Source organism: Rutidosis leptorrhynchoides, chromosome 7, assembly GCF_046630445.1.
Source record: "Rutidosis leptorrhynchoides isolate AG116_Rl617_1_P2 chromosome 7, CSIRO_AGI_Rlap_v1, whole genome shotgun sequence".
Taxonomy (NCBI): Eukaryota; Viridiplantae; Streptophyta; class Magnoliopsida; order Asterales; family Asteraceae; genus Rutidosis; species Rutidosis leptorrhynchoides.
Window position 1 is genome coordinate 325,053,857 of NC_092339.1, and position 22,813 is coordinate 325,076,669.

General features: G+C 38.8%; 1 protein-coding gene and 1 pseudogene across 1 annotated transcript; both read left to right on the plus strand.

The window, feature by feature from the left end:
• Positions 1 to 4,518: 4,518 nt before the first annotated feature.
• On the plus strand, positions 4,519 to 6,876 carry LOC139860262 (uncharacterized). The gene is made up of 5 exons (XM_071849031.1): positions 4,519 to 4,641; positions 4,721 to 4,885; positions 5,571 to 5,933; positions 6,177 to 6,370; positions 6,423 to 6,876. Exons 1-5 carry the CDS (start codon positions 4,519 to 4,521, stop codon positions 6,874 to 6,876), a joined length of 1,299 nt encoding a protein of 432 aa, XP_071705132.1.
• A 14,728-nt stretch (positions 6,877 to 21,604) lies between these two features.
• On the plus strand, positions 21,605 to 22,304 carry LOC139860263 (shikimate O-hydroxycinnamoyltransferase-like; annotated as a pseudogene).
• Positions 22,305 to 22,813: the final 509 nt, after the last annotated feature.

Sequence of the window (22,813 nt, forward strand, 5' to 3'; positions counted from 1 at the left end):
TTTATATGTAATTATTTATAGGTTTAAATAATTATGTTGTGTTATATTTTATAAAATGGTTTATAAAATTGTTGCAAGTAACAAATACATGTTTGTTTTATATAAGTTTTATAAACTTATATACAAGTTTTATAAAATTGAATCTTGTATAAAATAAATGTGTAAGTGTGGGCAGTTTTGTAGGCTCCAAGAAGAGTCCACCCATGCTTATTCTTGTGACTTTTAAAGACCACAACTCCCTAAGTGCATGCTAGTTTTATAGACCAAAGAAAGACTCAAAAGGGACAACATTTCAAGTGCCAAAACAGCTGACATTTTCTGTCCAAAAACTGCTGCTGCTGTTCAAAAATTTTGGGCAGAAAGAAGGGTCTTCAAGCTTGGTTTTTGGTCATTCAAGTGTCTCTAAATCCTAACTACATTAAGGGTGGTGTTGGTAGTTAAAAGCTTGTGGGTATAGCTCTCTTGAGGCTTCAAGTTAGAAGCAATTTCTTCATCATCTTCAACATCATCTTGTTAGAAATCTAAACCCTCAATTAATTTGAGGAGGTACATTTCTTATCCTCTCTTGTTATTTGTAAGTATATATTCACAACTTGATCCTATTGGGATTTAGCTTTAATTGGATTAAAGTTTAACAAGTAAAATTTGATAATTACACGCTTCCGTTTATTAAGATTCTTAAAAGGTTTTAAGACTTCTCAAACTTGTTAAATCCCAACACTCTAAAGATTTTCAGGTATGTATTGAACTATAAAACCTTAATATCTTTGGGCCACTCAACCTCGTATGCTAGGTTGTTGGTGGACTCTCAAATCGGCCACCCTGTCGGAATCGAAATGATACCGATGTGGGTTATCCACGACCAAGCGTCGGAGGTTCGAATATTGTTAGTCCTTAAACCCCTTTTATGCACTCAAGTGTAGGTTCACCTTGACCCCGTGAAAATATGCTTCATCATTTGGCGCCATCCATGGGACCGTTTATATGAAATAAAGAAGATTGGAATTTATGTTGTATATGATTTCGTACCTTTTTTCCATAAAACTTTTTTGTTTAACTAATCGGTCACTTTCAGGTTTTTCTTTATTGTCAACAAGAATGGGTGGAGGAAGTAAGAGTGCAAAGAATCAAGGGCGATCGGACTCTCCAGGAAGTCCAGGGTTTCAAACACCTACGGTGACTGTTATGAACACACCGTCGACGTTGCCAGCACCAACCAAAGGCACATCAAAGCCTCCATCATCACCAAGTGTTGGAACAGGGCCGGTTACATCAGAAACTGTCCTGAATGAGTCATCTAAGGGATGGTGGTACACTCCCGATGGAAGTTTACTGGAAACAGGAACTGGCTTTAAACCATTCGAGGATCTGTCACCAAAAAATCCTGAGCTTTGGTTCTCCAAGCAAAACGGTTTCACCAGGCTTTAAAGTTAAAACTACCTGAGTGGGTACAATACCAATTATCACGTCAGTTGAACCCGAAACACCGATTGAAAGGGTTACTACCGAGAAAGCCCAGGAAAGAATCAGGCAGATGGGTCTGAGAAATCCAGATGGTTCATACATCATGCTGACACCACAACAAAGGTCAACGGCGCGTGCGTCTCCGCAATCAGTCCATACTGTTGTAAGCAATCAATATAGCGGAACGCACCATGCCACAACCCAGTCAAATAGCTTCATATCTCAATTACAGCAAGTCGTGCCACCACACTTGGCACCCGCTTTCAATGAGCCAGCACGGGTACAAGAGTTTATGAGCAATTGGCTCACAGTGATGTAAGGGCAAAAAGCTAAGCAAAGTCTTGAGCTAGCTCCTACAACAGAAAAGTTTGTGCCGCACATCACCAATCATCCCTTCACAGTCGCACCGGTGTTGCCTCTAACACTCGGAAGTTATGATGGGTTATTAGATCCAGATGACTTTTTACAAAAATTTGAATGAACCGCAAGAACACACAGTTAGGGTGATGCAGTAGCATGCCATATGCTACCAATAGTGTTGCAAGGAGTGGCAAGGGAATGGTTCAATAATTTGCCAGCCCAAAGCATTACAGGTTTTGCGGATTTGCGCTCAAGGTTTTTATTGAACTTTCACAATTTGCGCGCACGCAAAAGAACACATGTCGAATGTCACGACATTAAGCAGAAATCGAAAGAGAGCTTGGGAGAAATAATAGATAGATATATTAAAGAGGTGGCTAAGATACAAAACTTGCCAGAAAGCCAGAAGGTATCTGACTTTATTCATTGTATAGATACTGATAGACACCTGTTTTTGTGGCAACGGTTACAAAGAAGAGTGCCCGAAACTTTCGCGGAAGCCGTAAAAGAAACGCGTGACTATATACGGGCACAAGAATATATAAAGCATAATTGCAGAAATACCTCTTCAAACATGAACATCGATGATGATTATTATCGAGTACAGGGAAGAGGTTCAGAGCCGGGTAAACGTTATGGTGGTAATGGCCAACCTAGGGGTGGTACCTATCATAATGATAAGTATCACAAGTTCAACAACAATAAAGGGGAGGAAGCCAGAGGTTCAAAAGCAGCCATGCTGAAAATGTTGCGTTAATAAAAGACCTCACCAAAACACCAAAAGAAATTTTGGCTACAGAGGCAGTGTGAAAAAGTTTCGACCCCCCAGTGCCTTTGTCAAAGTATTATAGAAACAGAGACAGAAGCAAATTTTGTGATTTTCACGATGATTACAGTCATGAGACCAATGAATGTCGGCACTTAATTGAAAGAGTTGTTGCTGAACTCAAAAAAGGAAGATTGCAACACTTGAAGAAAAGCGCAAGAGCGCAAGCTGACAAGCCAAAGGGAGAAAAAGAATATCCGTGGCAAAAGAAGAATGAGGGAAAGGAAATGGATAAAACCATAAACATGGTAACCAGCGGACGGATGAATCAGAGGCGCAAGTTAGAGGTATCTGAGGAATGGGAAAATACTCCCATCACATTCTCGGCCATAGCACAGGAACCCTCGGATGCGCCCATTACAATTAAAGGACGTGTCAAAAGTTGCGGGTTCATCATCAAGCGATTGCATGTAGGTTCTGGTTGCGGTGTTGATATAATGTACGAGCACTGTTTTCGCTTGTTACCAGGGGCTGTACGAGCCAAGCTAGTGGCTCCTAACACTGCGTTATCAGGATTTTCTGGTGAGTCCGCATGGCCAATCGGGATCATTGAATTAGAGTTGGAGCTGGTGGACGATGATATTAAGGAATTAGTGAGAAGTACGACAGTAGAATTTTCTGTCGTAAGGTCCTACTCAAAGTATAATGCGCTTTTGGGTCACACGACTTTGCAAAAATTAGCAGATATCCCATCCACGGTACATGGCCTTATCAAATTTCCAACACCATTGGGAATTGCAATGATCAGGTCAGAAAAGCAAGATGCAAGCGTTGCGGCTGTGGAACATGCAGAGCAGCAGCCGAGTGAGGCAGAGCAACTTAGAAGCTGGATGATCATTGCAAACCCAAGGCATCAAGAGCAGAAAATTAAAATTGGCGGAGGATTGTCTGAGGAGACGAAGTTTAAGCTTCGCAATATATTAGCTTCTAATACAGACGTATTTGCTTGGAAAGAAGCAGACATTACGGGTGTACCAAGGGAAATTGCTAAGCATAAGCTTAATGCAAATCCTAGTCTGACGCCAGTACGACAAAAGAAACGCGGCATGGCTCCTGAAAGAAGCGAATGGATGAAAGCAGAAGTCAATAAGTTGGTCAAAGCAAACATCTTGCGAGAAGTAAGGTATCAAACGTGGGTAGCAAACCCAGTGTTGGTAAAAAAAAGCCTGATGGGTCTTGGTGTATGTGTGTTGGCTTCACGGATATTAATAAAGCTTGCCCTAAGGACAATTATGCACTGCCAGAAATAGATTGGAAAGTTGAGTCGTTAGCTGGCTTCCGATACAAATGTTTCCTAGATGCGTACAAAGGATACCATCAAATACAGATGGCAGTGGACGACGAGGATAAGACTGCTTTCCACACAAGTCAAGGCATATACTGCTATACAAAGATGTCATTTGGTTTAAAAAAATGCTGGAGCAACTTACCAACGAGTAATAGATGAAGCTTTCAAAGGTTAAATTGGAAGAAATTTAGAAGCATATGTTGACGACCTGGTCATAAAAAGCACAACAGAACAAGGTTTGTTGGAGGACATATTAGAAACATTTGCATCGTTAAGAAAGATTAATATGAAGCTTAACCCGTCGAAGTGCAGTTTTGGAGAAGAAGAAGGGAAGTTTCTTGGTCATATAATAACTGAGCGAGGGATACGTGCAAATCCAAAGAAAATAGAGGCAATCGAGAATATGCCGTCACCAAGAAATAAAACAGAAGTGCAAAGCTTAACGGGTAAGTTGGCGCCCTTGACAAGGTTCCTATCCAAATCCGCAGAGCGGTCACTCCCCTTTTTCGGAACACTGAAGAATTGCTTGAAGAAAACGGACTTAAAGTTGACGGAGGAAGCAGAAGTGGCATTTTAAGAAATGAAAAAGTTGCTGAAAGAGCTGCCAACAATGACTGCACCAATTGCTGGGGAAACGTTGATACTGTACTTAGCGGCATCGAAGGAAGCAATAAGTTCAGTGTTGATAGAGGACAGAGGACAGGTACGCACTATAAAAATTAAATATAGCTAATTTTCAATCAATATGCATTTAAAATTATATAAATATGCTGTGCGAACAGGTGCAAATGCCTGTGTATTTTATTAGCAAAGCTTTGACAGGGAGCGAATTAAATTATCCTGCAATCGAAAAAATGGTTTATGCACTCGTGCATACGGCTAGGCTCTTGCGGAGATATTTCCAAGTGCACCCAATAAGGGTCCTAACAGATCAGCCGATAAAGCAGGTATGACAAACAACTATTTGTTGTCAATAAACACAAAATTGCTTGATAAGTTCTAGCAAATTCACATTCGCTGATACTTGTTGAGCAGGTGCTATATAAACCAGAAAATTCTGGTCGCATGGCCAAATGGGCTATTGAATTGGGAGAGCATGAAATAAGTTTCTCACCACGAAGTGCGGTAAAAGGACAAGTCCTAGCAGATTATCTGGCTGAAACAGCCGGAGATATTGAAGTCTCGCATGAATCGAAAGAAATACCACCTCCGCCCGAACAGCTGTAGGAAATGCACACAGATGGGGCTTGTGGTCCAGAAGGCGCAGGGGCAGGAATAGTCCTAAAAAGTCCAGAAGGGGAAGAGTATACCTTCGCACTGCGATTCAGCTTCCCTGTCACAAATAATGAAACTGAATATAAAGCATTGTTATCTAGGATGCGGGTAGCAAAATATCTGGAGGTTAAAGAACTATCAGTATATGTTGATTTGCAGTTGGTTGCAAACCAATTTAACAGAATATTCGAAGCACACGATGAGTCGATGTAAAAATACTTAAAGCTTGTGCAAGAGCTAGCAGTCGACTTCGATTTATTCCAGATAACTCAGGTTTCGAGGACGCTGAATAAAAAGGCGGATGTGCTAAGTAAGTTAGCCGCATTAACATTCAGTCATTTTAAGAAAGAAATTTAGGTTAAGGAAGTTAAAGTAAAATCTATTGAAGAAGACAGTGTTTCGGCTGCGGTTGAAGAAGAAGAGCGGAGTTGGATGACACCAATTATAGAATTTCTAACCAAAGGTATGTTGCCGATAGCTTCAAGTGAAGCAAGAAAGATTAAGATGAAAGCACCAATGTATCTGTTAGACAAGGGAGTCCTATACAGAAAATCTTTTCTGGGGCCTCACTTGAAGTGTCTCAATCCAACTCAATCGGAGTCAATTATACGGGAAGTACACGAGGGAATGTGCGCACTGCATTCGGGACACAAAACGGTTGCGTCCAAAATAATGCGGATTGGATATTACTGGCCGTCAATGTACAGATGTGCCAAAGAGGTAATACGCAAGTGTCAATCGTGTCAACTTCATGCAACAGTAAGCATGGCTCCGCGACATCCTATGATACCGGTCGCGTCTCCATAGCCGTTCTGCAAGTGGGCAATCGACATAGTGGGGCCATTCCCCGCAGGACCAGGGGGTGTAAAATTCCTGGTAGTGGCCATTGATTATTTCACAAAATGGGTAGAGGCCAAACCGCTAAAGACAATTTCGGGCAAGCAAATTCGAAATTTTGTGTAGGAAAACATCGTCTGTCAGTTTGGAATACCAAATGAAATAGTAAGCGAGAATGGTACGCAATTCGAAGGAAATCCATTTAGTGGCTGGTGCCAAGAATTGAATATAAAGCAAACATTTACATCAGTCGCACACCCCCAGGCGAATGGTCAATGTGAGGTTACGAATCGGGATATCGTTTTAGGAATCAAAGCAAGGCAGGGATTGTGTCGAAGGGGTTGGATAAACGAATTGCCTAACGTTTTGTAGGTGCCACCGCACAACTCTGAAGGGCGCAACTAATGAAACACCCTTTAGTTTGGTGTACGGGTCCGAGGCTGTAATACCTGCCGAAATAAATGTGCCAACCATGCGCATAACATCCTTCGATGAAAGTAGCAACAGCGAAGAACTGCGTGAAAATCTAAACTTAGTTGAAGAACGCAGAGAAATGGCAGTAATAAAAGAAGCAATCAACAAACAAAGAATCACAAGCTACTATAATAAGCGCGTCCAACCATTATCCTTCCAATTGGATGATCTGGTGTGGCGAAAAAATGAAGCAAGCAGGGCAGAGGATACGGGTAAGCTTGGACCTAAGTGGGAAGGACCTTACAAGGTAATTGGCGTAAGCGATACAGGGGCGTATCGACTAGCAAGTTTGGATGGAAGAGCAATAAAGCGCAGTTGGCATGCGCAGACACTAAAACGGTGCTACATATGAAAAACTGCAGAGGGACTGATCACCCCACATAACTGTTTAAAGTTTTTATTATGTGAATTTTTTATTTTCCATTGTAAACATGACAGCTAAGTGCAGGTCAAAAGACATGTTTGAAATAAATTGAATTATGCAATTTAAGCCAATAACTTGTGTATTTTTTACATTTGTTGATTGCATGCCCCTTAAGCTGCACAGGGACACACTCCGAGTCTCAAGTGGCATAGTTTAGTTTGGTTACTAATACTATTTTTAATGGTGATAGTAGTAAAACATTGGTTTGTTTCAAACGCTTGTACACCGTGCAAGACGGAGACTTGCACAGTCTAGACTATAAATTACAAGTTTGGTTACTTGTTTAAATAACCCGGACATTGGCGTGGCCGAAAGACTCTTGAGTATAGACATTGGTTTGTCTATAGTACGGGTAATTTGCATTGGATTGTATACGCGTACATACTTATAAATTTTTTTATAAAAGTCTTGAGTATAAACTTATAAGCATTGGTTTGCTTACTTTTGCGTACAACATTGGATTGTTGACGCAAGAATAAAAAGATCATGAAATGATTGAAGGGTCGCTCCCGTCATGAAATCATAGCATTTATTCTACATATGAGTTATTGAATGCATCATATTGTAACAAATCATTATAACCGCCATTTTGATTTCGTAAAAACACAATAAATGCACCTTAACCAAAAAAGTCATCAAAATTATATTCAATCAAAATATAGCATATTACAGTTGGAGAATATTAAAATCAACCGCTTAGCATAAAAGCGGGACAAACACCAAAATTTGATCTAATATATGTCAATATACGCTATAAGCTAATAAAAAAAGGGGTGGCAATTGGCGAGAACGTTTGCCCTACACTAAGGAGAGTATGCCATCCTCGCACGCAGCGATCAAATGCATACTCCGCTGTAAACATAAAAAGAAAATATATTATAGGGATGTTAAACCTCCGAGACTGCAAGGCCCATCCCTCGCTGGCAAAAAACAAGCCCCCATGAATGGTAAAAAGTAACCACCCAAGGTAGCTTCACAATCTCAGTCGAGTTTGTCAGAAATTATCTCCTGAGAGGAGATGCTGGGATCATTGACAAGAACTTCGAGATGGGGGATTGAAATATGTTGGAGTTGGGAGCAAGCTTCATCACACTTTTCTTTGGCTCTATCAACAAGCAACTCAGCAATATTGGGGGGAATTACTGGAGGTATGCACATCTCCTGGAAAATGACATTCCAAAACAAGGTCCGCTCATAGGCGCGAGCAGCGACCATCGCTGCACCAAAACGTTGCTCGACCGCTTTGCAGTCGAGAGCGTGTTGGACAATTGTCGGAATGCCCTGACGGAGAATGTCGTATTACGCTTTTATAACACCGTGTTTTGCACCCCAGGACTCCTGTGCTGAAATCCAGTCGCTAAAGCTCTCGTTTAAAAACATGACATGGCTCTCTGCCTCTTTAAGCTTTGCAGAAAGAGCCGCAATCTCAGACTCCATGAATGCCTTCGCAGCCGTGTGCTGATCTTCCTACTGATGCCTCTTGAACATCATCACATTAATTCGCTCCTCAGCTTGCTTGTGCGCGGTTACAGTAACCGCAAGTTGAGCAGTGAGTTTGGCATTTTCCTGTTGTAGTGTAGTCTCTGTTGGTGATGGCTAAGGTGGATGTGCAAGCGCAGTAGATTTAAGCTGCAAGCGGTTGAGATCTTTTGCAAGATTGAACAATGTTGTTTGTGTGTCCATATATAGTTCCTCGATGGGAGAAAGTGAAGAAAGCTTCTGAATCAATGACTGGGGGGCACACGATTGTAGGAAAGAAAACTGTTGGGCAAATGCTGGTAGAGAAACCTTAAGAAGTTCATCGATATTCGGAATTAGTTGAGAAAAATCTTCCGGGTTGGGGCACACATGCTTTGATGGATGAGCTAAACTGCTTGGACCTGTAAAAGCAATAAACATGGTGTATAAATATCATAACATCACAAGTAAACTGAACGGTCGTCGGATGAAATTCATACCTTCGTCGGGTAACCTTTTTTGGTTACACAACCCTCTTGAACCAGGCGTATGGTACAATGATGGTAGCGAATCTGACCGGCTGGCTGGTGAGCTTGACGGGTTACCAGAGTCGACGGTCGGGTTTGGCGTGTACGATTCCAACTTCATCTGCAGCAACAATGGTCAAAACAACGAGTTAGAAAAATTTATGGCTAGGGTTACATTATGCAAAAGCGTAAAAGTATAAGATATACCTTTTTAGAGTATTGGCGGAGAAGATGAATAGGGAAGATTGTCTTGAAAAGGAAAAAGATTGTGGGATGCGAAAAAGCCAAAAGGCTATTTATAGAGAAAATTTGAGAGTTAAAAGGCGACGCGGGTATAATGATAGCCGTACACGTGTATTAATCTCAAGTTAATTACCTTGTTAAGAGGTCCAGTGCACGTTAGCATCAACAGGCGGTTGCATAATTACAATCATTACCTTTTCGGTAAACAGTGACAGTTATCACCTCGGGTGCAAGAATTGCAGCCGAAAAGACATGTTGGTGACTGCACGCATACATTGCATTTAATGCTAATACAGTATCCGGTTACGCAAATATATTTAAATAACCTCACAAACTGTCCGGTTACATTTGAAATCCGACTAGGAATCATATTGGCACTATTAAGTATGCTTATCTGATTTAAAGAAATTGTTAAGAGTCATTGTGTATCCATTTTTCTTTTCTTGCTAGTTCGACGTCTAATAATGCTAAAAAGGAACATATATTTCATAGCATTATCCCTCAAGAAAGACAAGCTTTTAGTTGCAATTGTTCTATTTACTAGTGATATTCGTTTAAATAATAAAAGGTGAAGACAAAAGACAGATTCGACGAATTGAAGACGCAAACGACCAAAAAGCTCAAAAGTACAAAGTACAATCAAAGAGGTTCAAATTATTGATGAGAAACGTCTCAAAATTACAAGAGTACAAGACGCGAAACGCAAAGTACAAGATATTAAATTATACGCAAGGACGTTCGAAAATCCGGAACCGGGACCAAAGTCAACTCTCAACGCTCGACGCAACGGACTAAAAATTATAAGTCAACTATGCACATAAATATAATATAATATTTAAATAATTCTTAAAATTATTTATATATTATATATTATATTTAAAACCGTCGGCAAGATAGAAACAAGCTCATGTGAGCTGGAAAAAGAGGCCATGCGATCGCATGGCCTGGAAGCTTTAATTCCATGCAATCGCATGGCAGTAGGTAGCAGGCCACATCTATAAATTTTGCGTGTTTTGGCTCATTTTAATATACCATCTATCTATCTCTCACTCGTAATATATATATATATATATATATATATATATATATATATATATATATATATATATATATATATATATATATATATATATATATATATATTATAATTTTAATTTTAATTTTAATTTTAAATTCTAATAATAAGGGTATGTTAGCGAATGTTGTAAGGGTGTAAGTCGAAATTCTGTCCGTGTAACGCTACGCTATTATTAATCATTGTAAGTTATGTTCAACCTTTTTAATTTAATGTCTCGTAGCTAAGTTATTATTATGCTTATTTAAGACGAAGTAATCATGATGTTGGGCTAAAATATTATAGATTGGGTAATTGGGCTTTGTACCATAATTGGGGTTTGGACAAAAGAACGACACTTTTGGAAATTTGACTATGGGCTATTAATGGGCTTTATATTTGTTTAACTAAATGATAGTTTGTTAATTTAATATAAAGATTTACAATTGGACGTACCTATAAATAACCATATACACTCGATCGGACACGATGGGCGGGATATTTATAAGTACTAATAATTGTTCATTTAACAGGACACGGGAATGGATTAATACTCAATGAAATTATTAAAACAGGGGTGAAATTATGTACAAGGACACTTGGCTTAATTGTTAACAAAGTATTAAAACCTTGGGTTACACGCAGTCGATATCCTGGTGTAATTATTAAACAAAGTATCAAGACCTTGTTACAGTTTAAGTCCCTAATTAGTTGGAATATTTGACTTCGGATATAAGGATAATTTGACGAGGACACTCGCACTTTATATTTATGACTGATGGACTGTTATGGACAAAAACCAGACGAACATATTAAATAATCCAGGACAAAGGACAATTAACCCATGGGAATAAACTAAAATCAACACGTCAAACATCATGATTACGAAAGTTTAAATAAGCATAATTCCTTTATTTTCATATTTAATTGCACTTCTAATTATCGCACTTTTATTTACTGTCATTGTATTTAATTGCACTTTTAATTTTCGTACTTTTTAATTATCGCACTTTTATTTATCGCAATTTCATTATCGTTATTTACTTTACGTTTTAAATTAAGTCTTTTATATAATTAATATTTTACATTAGGTTTTAACTGCGACTAAAGTTTTAAAATCGACAAACCGGTCATTAAACGGTAAAAACCCCCCTTTTTATAATAATAATACTACTTATATATATTTTTGTATTTTTACAAATATAGTTTTAAAAATATAGCGTTGAACTAGTTTAAGTCTCCCTGTGGAACGAACCGGACTTACTAAAAACTACACTACTGTACGATTAGGTACACTGCCTATAAATGTTGTAGCAAGGTTTAGGTATTTCCACTCTATAAATAAAAAAATAACTTGTGTAAAATTGTATCGTATTTAATAATATTTTCCTTGTAAAAATTAATACTATTTCATATACCCCTCGCATAACATCAACGTCATACACTATATTTCATTGTATATAACATCGAACTGGGGGGACTTAATGATACGCATATTTGCAGGGTTGTGCGGATGCGCATTCGAAGCACTAAATCGCACACAAAGGCATACATTATGGGTATAGTCGCACCCTATGCGCCTATACCATCTGATGCGAGTTTCGTATACTTGCATAAGGGTCCGGTACATTCTAGAAGAGTGTACGGTATAATCAATTCGGATTCTCTTCCTTAAATAATGAAAGTTAGTTAAGGATGAGATTTCATTTAATTAGGGAAAAGATTCTACCGAAACCCTAATTCGTGAGCCTATAAATATATAGCTCATAAACCCTAAAAACATATACGTTCACTTGTTTACTCATATGTAAACTACAGCATACAAATCTCTATCGTACGAACAAAGCTTCTTACGATCTCTAAAGACTTCCAGGTATGTATTGAACTATAAAACCTTCATGTCTTTGGGCCACTCAACCTCGTATGCTAAGTTTTTGGTGGACTCTCAAATCGGCCACCCTGTCGGAATCGAAACGATACCGATGTGGGTTATCCACGACCAAGCGTCAGAGGTTCGAATATTGTTAGTCCTTAAACCCCTTTTATGCACTCAAGTGTAGGTTCACCTTGACCCCGTAAAAATATGCTTGATCAAAAGATGAACTAGTCTTCAATGGAATGATCAAAGCCTTCAAAACCCTCTCCAATTCGTAGCCTAAAAACTGCACACACTCATTAGGGTAAAAACCTCATCTATTTATAGTTGAACAAAAAGTGACCAGATCGACCCCCCATCGCATCTATGATCAATGGATCGCGACCGCGATCCTGCTCCTCAATCGCGACCGTGTTTGGCTAGTTGCGCCCGCGATTCACCTGTTTTCGATTCTTCCAAGTTCTGTTGATGTATTACGGCCGGGATTCATCTAGTTGCGGCCACAATCAACTCCAGACTCAATAACACTTCATTTTTTCGCGTTTTATCTTACTTTGAGCTTATATAAAACCAATACTTCACCGGAAATAACCAAAACATTAAATCAAAGACCTCTGGAGCTAAAATCATCATTTTCTCTCAAATAACCACGAATGTCTTCAAGTCTTCGCAAATAAATGACAATAAAGACCTGATATCACGATATAGTATATGTATAATTTGAGAGATATCAGTAAGATTGTACCAAAATTATAAAAATTACAAATAAGCTAGATGAAGATGATGATGAAAAAGCCCTAGATCTTGATCCAATCTTCAATCCTTGATCTAGAATTTAAGAAATTGATGGAAACTTGATGAAAAACTTAATAATCTAGCTATCAAGCCCTAATTTCCATAGCCACCAGCTATTTTAACTAATCCCTAGTTAGTTATGAGAAAAACCCACATCTTATTCTATTTATACCTCATCCAAAAACTGACTAGATTTTCTAGTGGAACGTCGTTCCATTATCTGGAACGTCGTTCTGATGCTCGCAAAAGTAGAACGTCATTCTGATAAATAAGAACGTCGTTCCTGATTCGTCCTTTAAATGCCCAAATTTTCTATTTCCAATTCCTTTGTAATTTCTCCAGGTGGAATGTCGTTCCAGGTTTTGAAACGTCATTTTTAGAGCTGGAACGTGGTTCTGGTGAACAGGAACGTCGTTCTATAGCCAATTCCAGCACTTTGCAATTTTCTTGATACGTTTCACACACTTTGGTCAATTTTACACCAAATTCATGCTTAGAACTGTTGTAGCACTCGGAACGCATCTAATCCCAATTTCTTATCTTTTAGAGCATAATGGACATCAAAACCGAATAAAACGAGGTAGATATTGCGTGAGAAACATAGTGTGGATGAGCAATATCAAACCCCCTACATTTGAACCTTGCTTGTCCTCAAGCAAGCATAACAATAAACAAGACTTGGAGAAAAGCCTCTAGCAAATATGAACAAGCCAATGATAATGACTAAAGTGCAAAAGTTGAGCAAATAGGGATACCTCTATGCGTATGCACTTTGAAGGCTCAAATGTTCTCTAAATACTTACACTTACCAAGGATCAAGCATTAACCTTTTCTCCTCTTCTTCTTCTTTCACAAACCATCAAAAACTCAAACTCAATGCTTCAAACAACTTCAATTAAACCTCAAAAGATATACCACTCCTCCAAATCTTCAAACATCCTCAAATCAATCAAATTCAAGCCTAGGCTAAACATCTACACATCTTTAAAACAATCGATCAAATAACATGCTCCCTAGAAAGGCTCAAATATCCACAATATTTTGCATTTAAGAATAATCAAATCAAGATTCGAGTTTTTTAGTACAAACCTTTCTAGGCACATTCTTCAAATCATCACAAGCATAGACTTCACCTTCATACCCCACTTTCATCACCACTAGTCAAGGATTCCCCACAAGATTCTTTTCGGTGTAATGGATCGCCAAGTTACATGAGTCCCCTAAGGAAAACGTTTAGACTTAAAGAAGACAAGGCTTTAAGAAAACCATTTTTTGTTTTTAGAAAGGGAAAACGAGTCAAGTTGTGAAACAAGACAAGTTTTCCGAAAATTTTGGTTTCAAGCTTTGTACATTCCAAAGCCATCCCATTTTTGGGACAACCGCCTGGATAGCTATTTCCCCGGTATATCACAAAAGTGAACTACCTTCTTGTATTGAAGGCGATGAGACAATAACTATCTTGGGATCATAAGGTTGTGTGCATACAAGCCACCCCGGTGGTAGGACGACCACACGGGTAGCTACTTCCCCGAAAAACATACTACTCGGTGTCAATAGCGGTGGAGAAGTAACTACCTTGGGTGTGAGTTTTACAGTGGGTCTATTGAGCGATACTTGAAAGACTTTACTTTCAAGCTTAGGTCTCTTGAATCTCAACTTAACTTGGAAGACTTTACTTTCAAATTTGGAAGACTTAACTTCCAAAACAAAACATGAAAGGACTCGACTCTCCTGGAAGTGTCAAAGCTTAAAGCTTTTATACACTTAGCTACTTCCCACATAACAAGCTTTTATGCTTATATTGAGAAAGGGTACGAAGTCGGAACTACCCCTCCGTTAATTGATAGAACAAGGATGCCATAGCTTTTGACTATGGCGTGTGTTGTCTAGCAACACTAGCACGAAGCCATTGCTTCTAAAAATGATAGCACATTGTGAAGTTCGGTGGCTCATCTTCCCTCGATATGATACATCGGTTGAAACATCATGAAATGATGAAACAACCAATGTCAATATGAAATGATGTGGACTAGGAAGTATCCCACACCAAGTAATGTGACATTCGGGAGACTTGACTCCATTTAGTGGATGGACTTGAGTCATCTGGAAGTGATTAAAGCTTTTAGCTTTAAACACTTGAGTTTTTGAAACCAACATGGAAGACTTTACTTCCTACGAAACTTTTGATTTTCTATTGATTTTATCATTTTAAGCACATAAATCTTTGAAAGTAGAAGACTTAACTCCCTTAGAGTTTTGAAACAAAAGGAAAAGACTTTACTTTTCCAAAAAATTACAAGTTTTAACCAATTAAGTGTTTATGATATTGATATTGTAATGGTTAAAAACTTGTTCCAAAAAAATATATCAACAATACAAGTTTCAACCTTTATAGAGTGTATGTGACAAGCTTATCTCAAAAAGTTCAAAATGACCTGAGATTTTAACTCTCCCCCTACATTTAGTTTGATGCAATGCCCTCATTGCATTGAACGATGAATTATAGTAAAATTGTTGTAACGACCCAACCCGTTATCCAACAAACTTCGCAGCAAAATTTTTTTTTTATAGCAGAAGGGTGCGCGGCTCGCAACCCTTGCTGTACGCGGCGCGCACAGAGCCCAACAGCTTCTGTACGGAAAGATCTCCTACTTCCCGACACTTTTAGACTAAACGCTTTTCACAACATATTATAATATGTAAAACTAACACGTTTCAATAATAAAACAAGTTTTACGACACCGGGCCCACATCGGCCGTTTTACAACTTTCGTACAAAAATACAAGTTTTCGACTACATGAGTTTAAGTTCCAAACACAACTACGAGCATGATGTTTGGGGATAAACTACCCAATCCTAAGTCGAAACTAAAAGTAATCCAAGCAAGTATCAAAAGGGAAATCATCTAATCCCGAGCATACCCTTGCCACGTCCTCCTCCGAACCTAAAAATGTAAACAACGAGAGGGTAAGCTAACGCTCAGTGAATGGAATACTTATTCGCATACATACATAATTCAATCACTTGCATACACCTACACAAACAACGCAATATCATTAGCAAACCGCAATAAATGTATAATCGTACGTACAACAAGTCAACACCATTAGCATAGAGATCTCAACAATAATACGTGCCAACAATAAAATACGTACAATGCTAGTGAAACTTACACACCCCAACATACAAAATGTCGACATTCGACTCGATGGTGGCCGACGAAGAGCGGTAGGTTAAATACGTTAACCGATCACCACCCATCGCAACACGTACGTGGCCGACGAAGAGCGGTAGGTCAAATACGTTAACCACTCACCGCTACGCACCATGAGGCAGACGAAAAGTGCAACCAAAACGTTAACACTTACCTCAATCACAAGGATGGCTAACGAAAAGCGTAACCGCTTACCATCCTACGATAAGTGGCCAACGAAGAGCGGATCCTCAAACGGATAACACTCACCACTTACCCGAACACACACATGTGGCCGACGAAGAGTGATAGGTCAAACATTAATCACTCGCCACATAACCAAACGCACACATGTGACCGACGAAGAGTGATAGGTCAAACATTAACCACTCGTCACATATCCAAACACACACATGTGACCAACGAAGAGTGATAGGTCAAACATTAACCACTCGTCACATGCCTCACCTCCAATCGTGGTCGACAAAGAGTCATTCCTTCCGGATATCACTCACCACTTAACGCAACCAAATATAGCCAACGAAGAACTATCTATACGGATATCACTCACTATATTTTTCAACCCAATTGTGGTCCCCGAAAAGTGAATCCTAACGAATGTCACTTACCACGCCGCACGCAAGCAACCAAATTATATACATAAACGTATAAATATTCCACTCACCTCGATTACTTGAAAAGCAATCCTTCTTGAGCTCCTAAATGTCCAAATGCAAATCATCTAAGTAATTCACAAACAAATAAGCTAAACACTCAAGCTTATGCTCAAAACACCATAAGTGCAATTTCGACCCATTAGCACTTACTTCCACTTTGACTAAGTCAAATCTCACCCGGAAACCTCCATAATCATAATCGACTAGTGATTATGTTTCAATAACTCATTTTACTCAAGGTTTCATCATCAAAACACATTACTTGCATCAATTTACACAAAATCCATTTTGACCTAATCTCGAGTCAAAACACCCATTTTGCAAGCTTACACAATTAATCACTTATAACCTAAGTTAACTAGTGATATTAACACCCGAACATAATTATCAACTAATCAATTTCATCATCCAACCCAAAACAACCAACAATGGTCATTAACGCCATTTACTAGCTCAATCACCCAATTATCAACTAGTGGGTTTACTCAAGAACACCCAAATCAAAACCCCAATTATGAACGATAATCAAACAATGAAAACTCGAAGTTAGAACTTACCAATACTACCACAACGTAGCTAGGAGCGAGATGAACAACTTTAACACTCGAGCTTTTGGTCGATTCAAGCTCCTTCTTCCCCAAATCTCCAAATCTCTCTCTATAAATCTCTCTCTCTCTAAATGAAATGGGAGTGTTTGTGGATGTGAAATATGATCCAAAATTGGATCCCAAACTGATAATATGGCTACACATCTGACCTCAAGTGAAAAGACCAAAATGCCCTTCATTTAACTCAAAATAGCAAAAAGCATATTTCTGTCGCAGGATAGGTGCGCGGCGCGCACAAGCTCAAACTCAACCTGTCAGTTTCTGTTTAATTCAGTTTAAATGTCCAACATTTATGTACACCTGTACACTTGGGTTTAGGGTCTTACAATTGCGGTGCATTTTGAAATAGAATAGACGAGAGAAGAGAAAGAAAAATCGGAATTAGATAAAATGATCTTTGTTGTCACCATTCGGATAAACTTAGTCACTAATTTTCTTGTTTGTTGTTGTACCAATTGTTGAGCCAAAATAAGGAGCCAATTGCCATGGCATTCCCTATAATTTCAAGTATGCTCACAAGGTACAAAATGTGTGGGGCGATACTTGTTCAAGTATGTGTACCCACAAAAGAATCACAATCGTTCAATTTCATCACAAACATAACCAACCAATCACCATCGTAACAACTTTCACAACATTATCAACCAAGTCATCATAACACAAACGAATGATAATCTCTATGTTAAACAAACAAGCATAAGATAATAATACCATTAACTAAACATGTATAACCACGAGAATGAATTTGAACATCACAATCCTAATCAAGTGCCAAATTTTAAATTCATAATTGTTTCATCCGGAAACTACATACCATCTGGATACATAAATCAAACTACCATTAATCAACTACAAATGAATAAAAACTAAATTGTTTCACATAAACCAAATCAACCACAAAATACCATCAATTGTTCAAATCCCAAACCTTACCTCCCGCAATTATTACATCACAAATTGTTTTAAAAAAAAGTTTCACAAACCACAACCATTAAAGTTTTAGATAAAATAACCAACCATCAAGCACGAGCATCATTACCATCATTGCCAAAAGTTTCAATATGACCACCCACTTGGACCGTATTGAGATCCGATTTGATCACCAAGTTCGGCCCGTCGTCGTTCTTCCTCCTCTTGACGTTCTTGCTCTTGATCATGCATTCGTTGTTGTTGCGAGTTATGCATAGCTTGGGCATATTGTGCCGAATAGTCATAGTTGTAAGGAGTCGGAAAAGGTGGTGTTGGGATTGAATCCACAAAGGACTCCATGGCTCACGATGTGGTAGTGGAGCTTCGGGGTTCATTTTCATTGTTTCAACATAATGGCATAGCCATTGGATATTGCAGCCTTGACCCGCTTGGGTGTATTCAATTCCATAAAAACGTCGGTCCATCATACCAAAGTGATCACTAATGAACGCCCTATATTGTGGGCTAATAGTGTACACCCCTTGTGCCGGCATATTAGAACCCCTACTACCCCCTGCTTGATTTGGATCAGTCTCAAAGGTTGGTGCTTGGTTTGGTTCAACTGCTCCTCTTACAAACTCAACATAATCATCATTTTCTTTCCTCAAAATGTCACAACACAAGTAATCGTTCTTGCTGGTTTTCTTCATATCCTTCTTTTCCCCCACTAAATCATCTAGGTTGATGTCGAGGTATTTGGCTATCATTCTTACGAAATGGCCACCCACCAAAGGCTTAATAACTTTCGTACCATCGTCATCATAAAGGATGTTAGTGATGGTTTTGGGGATGTGCGCATTCCACCCATTGAAAATCATGTGATTTAGCCAAACATCCATATGAGACATCTTCTCAAGATTCTCTGCCCGATTGTTTATTACACGAGAAACAACCATGTGAATCATTCGGCGGGTAATGCCTCTTATATTGGTCATTGATGTTTTTCCGGAATGAAGGGTCCATTTTCCATGCGTTCCCATTTTTGGTTAAAGTCAAAGGTTGAAAGAAAGTTGTGACAATTTTGCAAATAGTCCCACAAGGCATCCGGGTTGTCATAATACTCACGATAGACTCCTAAATTCCTAACCCATTCCATCAAACTTAAACTCCGTTCTTCGCCCCCGAGGCGAAAGGTCATATAGCTCGCATCTTTAATTGAGCTTGGTCGTGGTCTAAAGCTTATAGTAGTAAGAAACTCCCTTGTGAGAGTTGGGTATGTGGCCTCTCGTATTATGAAGAGTGGCCACCAAGGGTTTATTTTATTTTGCTTGTTGCTTGGGTCCGAGGAAACCAATATATTCTTCAAAAGTTGGTCGTATTTATTGATGTTTTTCAAGGGTTTCCAATCAATGTACTTCGCACAATGGACTTGTTTGACTAGTCGGGCCAACAGACGTCTCCTCCACTCAACCTCATTTTGTAAGTTCAGGATGGCTTGTAGCCATTGGTGTATGTAGTACCCCTGAACTCCCTCATCCCTGTGAGGTGGTGAGTCATGTGGTGGTGGTGAAGGTGGTGGTTGTGATTACTCTTGCCTTGCTCGTTTATTTCTCGCCATTGCTTGTTGGCGAGAGGTACCACCCTCAGATTGTTTGTCTTTTCCTTTCCCTTTATCAGCCTGAAATGAACATAGACAACAAAACATAACCATGTTTGTACAAAGTTAGCATAAGTGAAACCATACCATAATCAACTCATCAAAAGGGTAACTCACCCCCTACATTTAAGTTCGACAATCAATCATCACAATCCATTACATAAAAGCTTCAAAATTTGCAATGTTTAGGCCAAATTATCAATGTGCAACAATGGTACAATGGTCAATTCGGGTCAACTAAATAGGTGAAATTCTAGCAAACCTAAATAACCTTGTAAGAATATCGAAAACATACATTAAAACTATAGGCCATAGTGTTTCATGCTTCAAATCAACTAAATCACAAGTCAAAGAGTCAAAGCTAGTCAAACCCTAAAATCATGAACCCTAATTTGCAAGTTTATAGTGAAAAATCACCAATTTTCAGGAATAAATGATAATAGCAGGATGGTAGACTAGTAATTAACCCTAGACAACACCCAATTTCATCTCAATTAACTGATTACAAAAAGCCTCAAATTTGGAGAACCCTAGATTTTCAAAGTTGTAAATTGTGCAATTAATCATGAGAAATATGTGAATCAACAACAATGTAGTCTAGAATTAACAATAATTTCCTCACTATCAACCTAAATCAAACATAATCATCATATAAAGCAAATAGAGTATAAAACATGAAAATCACAAATAATTACAAAATTAAGCAAGATATAAGTGAGAATCATACTCTAAGGAAGTTAATTGTCATTGATAATGTAAGATTCTTGAAGATTAGTGAGTAAATTGTAGGTTAAGATTATGGTTTTTAAGTGTGTGTGTGTGTGTCAGGTAGAGAGAAAAAGAGGTGTGGGGTGTGAAAAGTGATTCAAAATTAACCCCCAAAACACATTAAAACTGGGTCAGGAACATCGTCCCGTAAAGTGGAACATCGTTCCTTCGATAAACAAGAACGTTATTCTACAGAGTCATAACGTCGTTCCTTTACTAATCAAGAACGCCGTTCCTTGAATAGGAACGTCGTTCCTCACTGCCTAGAAAGTGATTCTGTTCAAATATTCAGCAAGAACGTCGTTCCTCACCATGAAATGCATTTTTCCAACTTTAAACACAATCTAACTCATTCACAAACTATTTTTGGTCTTTTATGATTACCCAAATGCATGAAATGCAATCTAAATGTAAATGCAAGCTATGGAAAGACAATAACATACAAGCCTACATGAAATGCAACTAAATGAGCTATGTACACAATTGTGGAAAGTATTTAACGAGTCTATCACCCGACTCCACTCCACTTAAGCTTTCAACTAATATCGGGGTGGTAAATCTCCCCTGCCTTTGAGCTAAGGGAATCACCACCTTGATAGTTACTCCATCCGTCCCATATTTATAGTCCATTATTCCTTTTTGAGATGTCTCAAATTAATTGTCTACTTCTATAAACAGAAAATATTAATGTGATAATGTAAATTTGCGCCCCTACTTTATATATGGAAGATAAAAAGATAGATAAAAGTAAGGGGTAAGATTGGAAAGTGAACAGAAAAGTACATGTAACAGATACTTTTTCTTAAACTGTATGTTATTTGTCTGGGGACAATAGATTTGAGGCGGATGGAGTATAACTTTTAAGTAGTAGCTTCACCTTTGAAAAACAAATGACCCTAATATCCACCACTAAGCAGGTGACATACTTTAAATGTGGAGGAGTTTCTTTAGGTGTTGGGATGCACCATTATGTTGCTGACGCTTCATCTGCGGGTCACTTTATCAAGGCGTGGTCTGATATGGCTCGTGGGCTTGACCTCACCATACATCCTTTCTTAGATAGGACCCTTCTACGTGCTCGGGACCCACCACGACCTGTCTTCAAACATATTGATTACCAGGATGCTCCGCTGATCAATTTCTCACATGTGTCCACATCAGATGAGATAGTGGTTTCCATTTTCAAAATAACACGGGCACAACTTAATTCACATAAAGCAATTTCGAAAAAAGAAGATAACTCAATCAACTTTAGTTCCTTTGAAATCATCTCGGCCCATATTTGGAAGTGCGTATGTGAAGCCCGTGGGCTATGTGACGATGACAAAACCGCGCTCTACCTTGTCACTGATAGGCGGGCCCGTCTTCAAACTGCTCTTCCAACGGGTTTTTTCCGAGAATGTTAGTTTTCTGACTGCTTTTAGAACAGTAGCAGGAGAAATAAAACTAAATCTGATTTGGTATACTGCAAGTATAATTCATGATGCATTACTAAAAAAGAACGACGATTATCTTAAGTCAACAATCGATTATTTGGAAATGCAGGCTGTGCAGCCCGATATTAAGGATGTGGTTGCTAGCTTGTTCTAGAGTTTTACAGGCTCTAATCTTGGAATAAATAGGTAGGTTAACATCCCGAGTTATGAAGTTGACTTTGGATGGGGCCGACCTATATTTGTGGGACCTTGTGACGCTACCGTAGATGGTACGACTTTTGTGTCACGAGGACTGATTAACGACGGAAGCTTGTCCGTATTCATTTGGCCGAAACCTCAACACATGGAGATTTTCAAGAAGTTGTTTTATTTAGTTCCTTCTCAAATATAATTTAAACTATAATTGTGAACGAGAAATCATGCGTGGTGTTGGTCCAAGTTTTGCACGAAGGTCGGTTGATTCGTGTTCTTCCACCCAAACAAGTCAACGAATGTTCACGGATGATGAGTATAATCGTAGGTGGGCCGCGGACCGATAAAATTTAAAAGTTGAGGTGACGAAGGAAGTCTCGAAAACGATGTCAAAAACTATTAAACAAACTATGCGCGATTTCTTCATGAAAAAACGTTTTTGGCCGCGGAAAGGGAAAAGAAAAGGTTCCG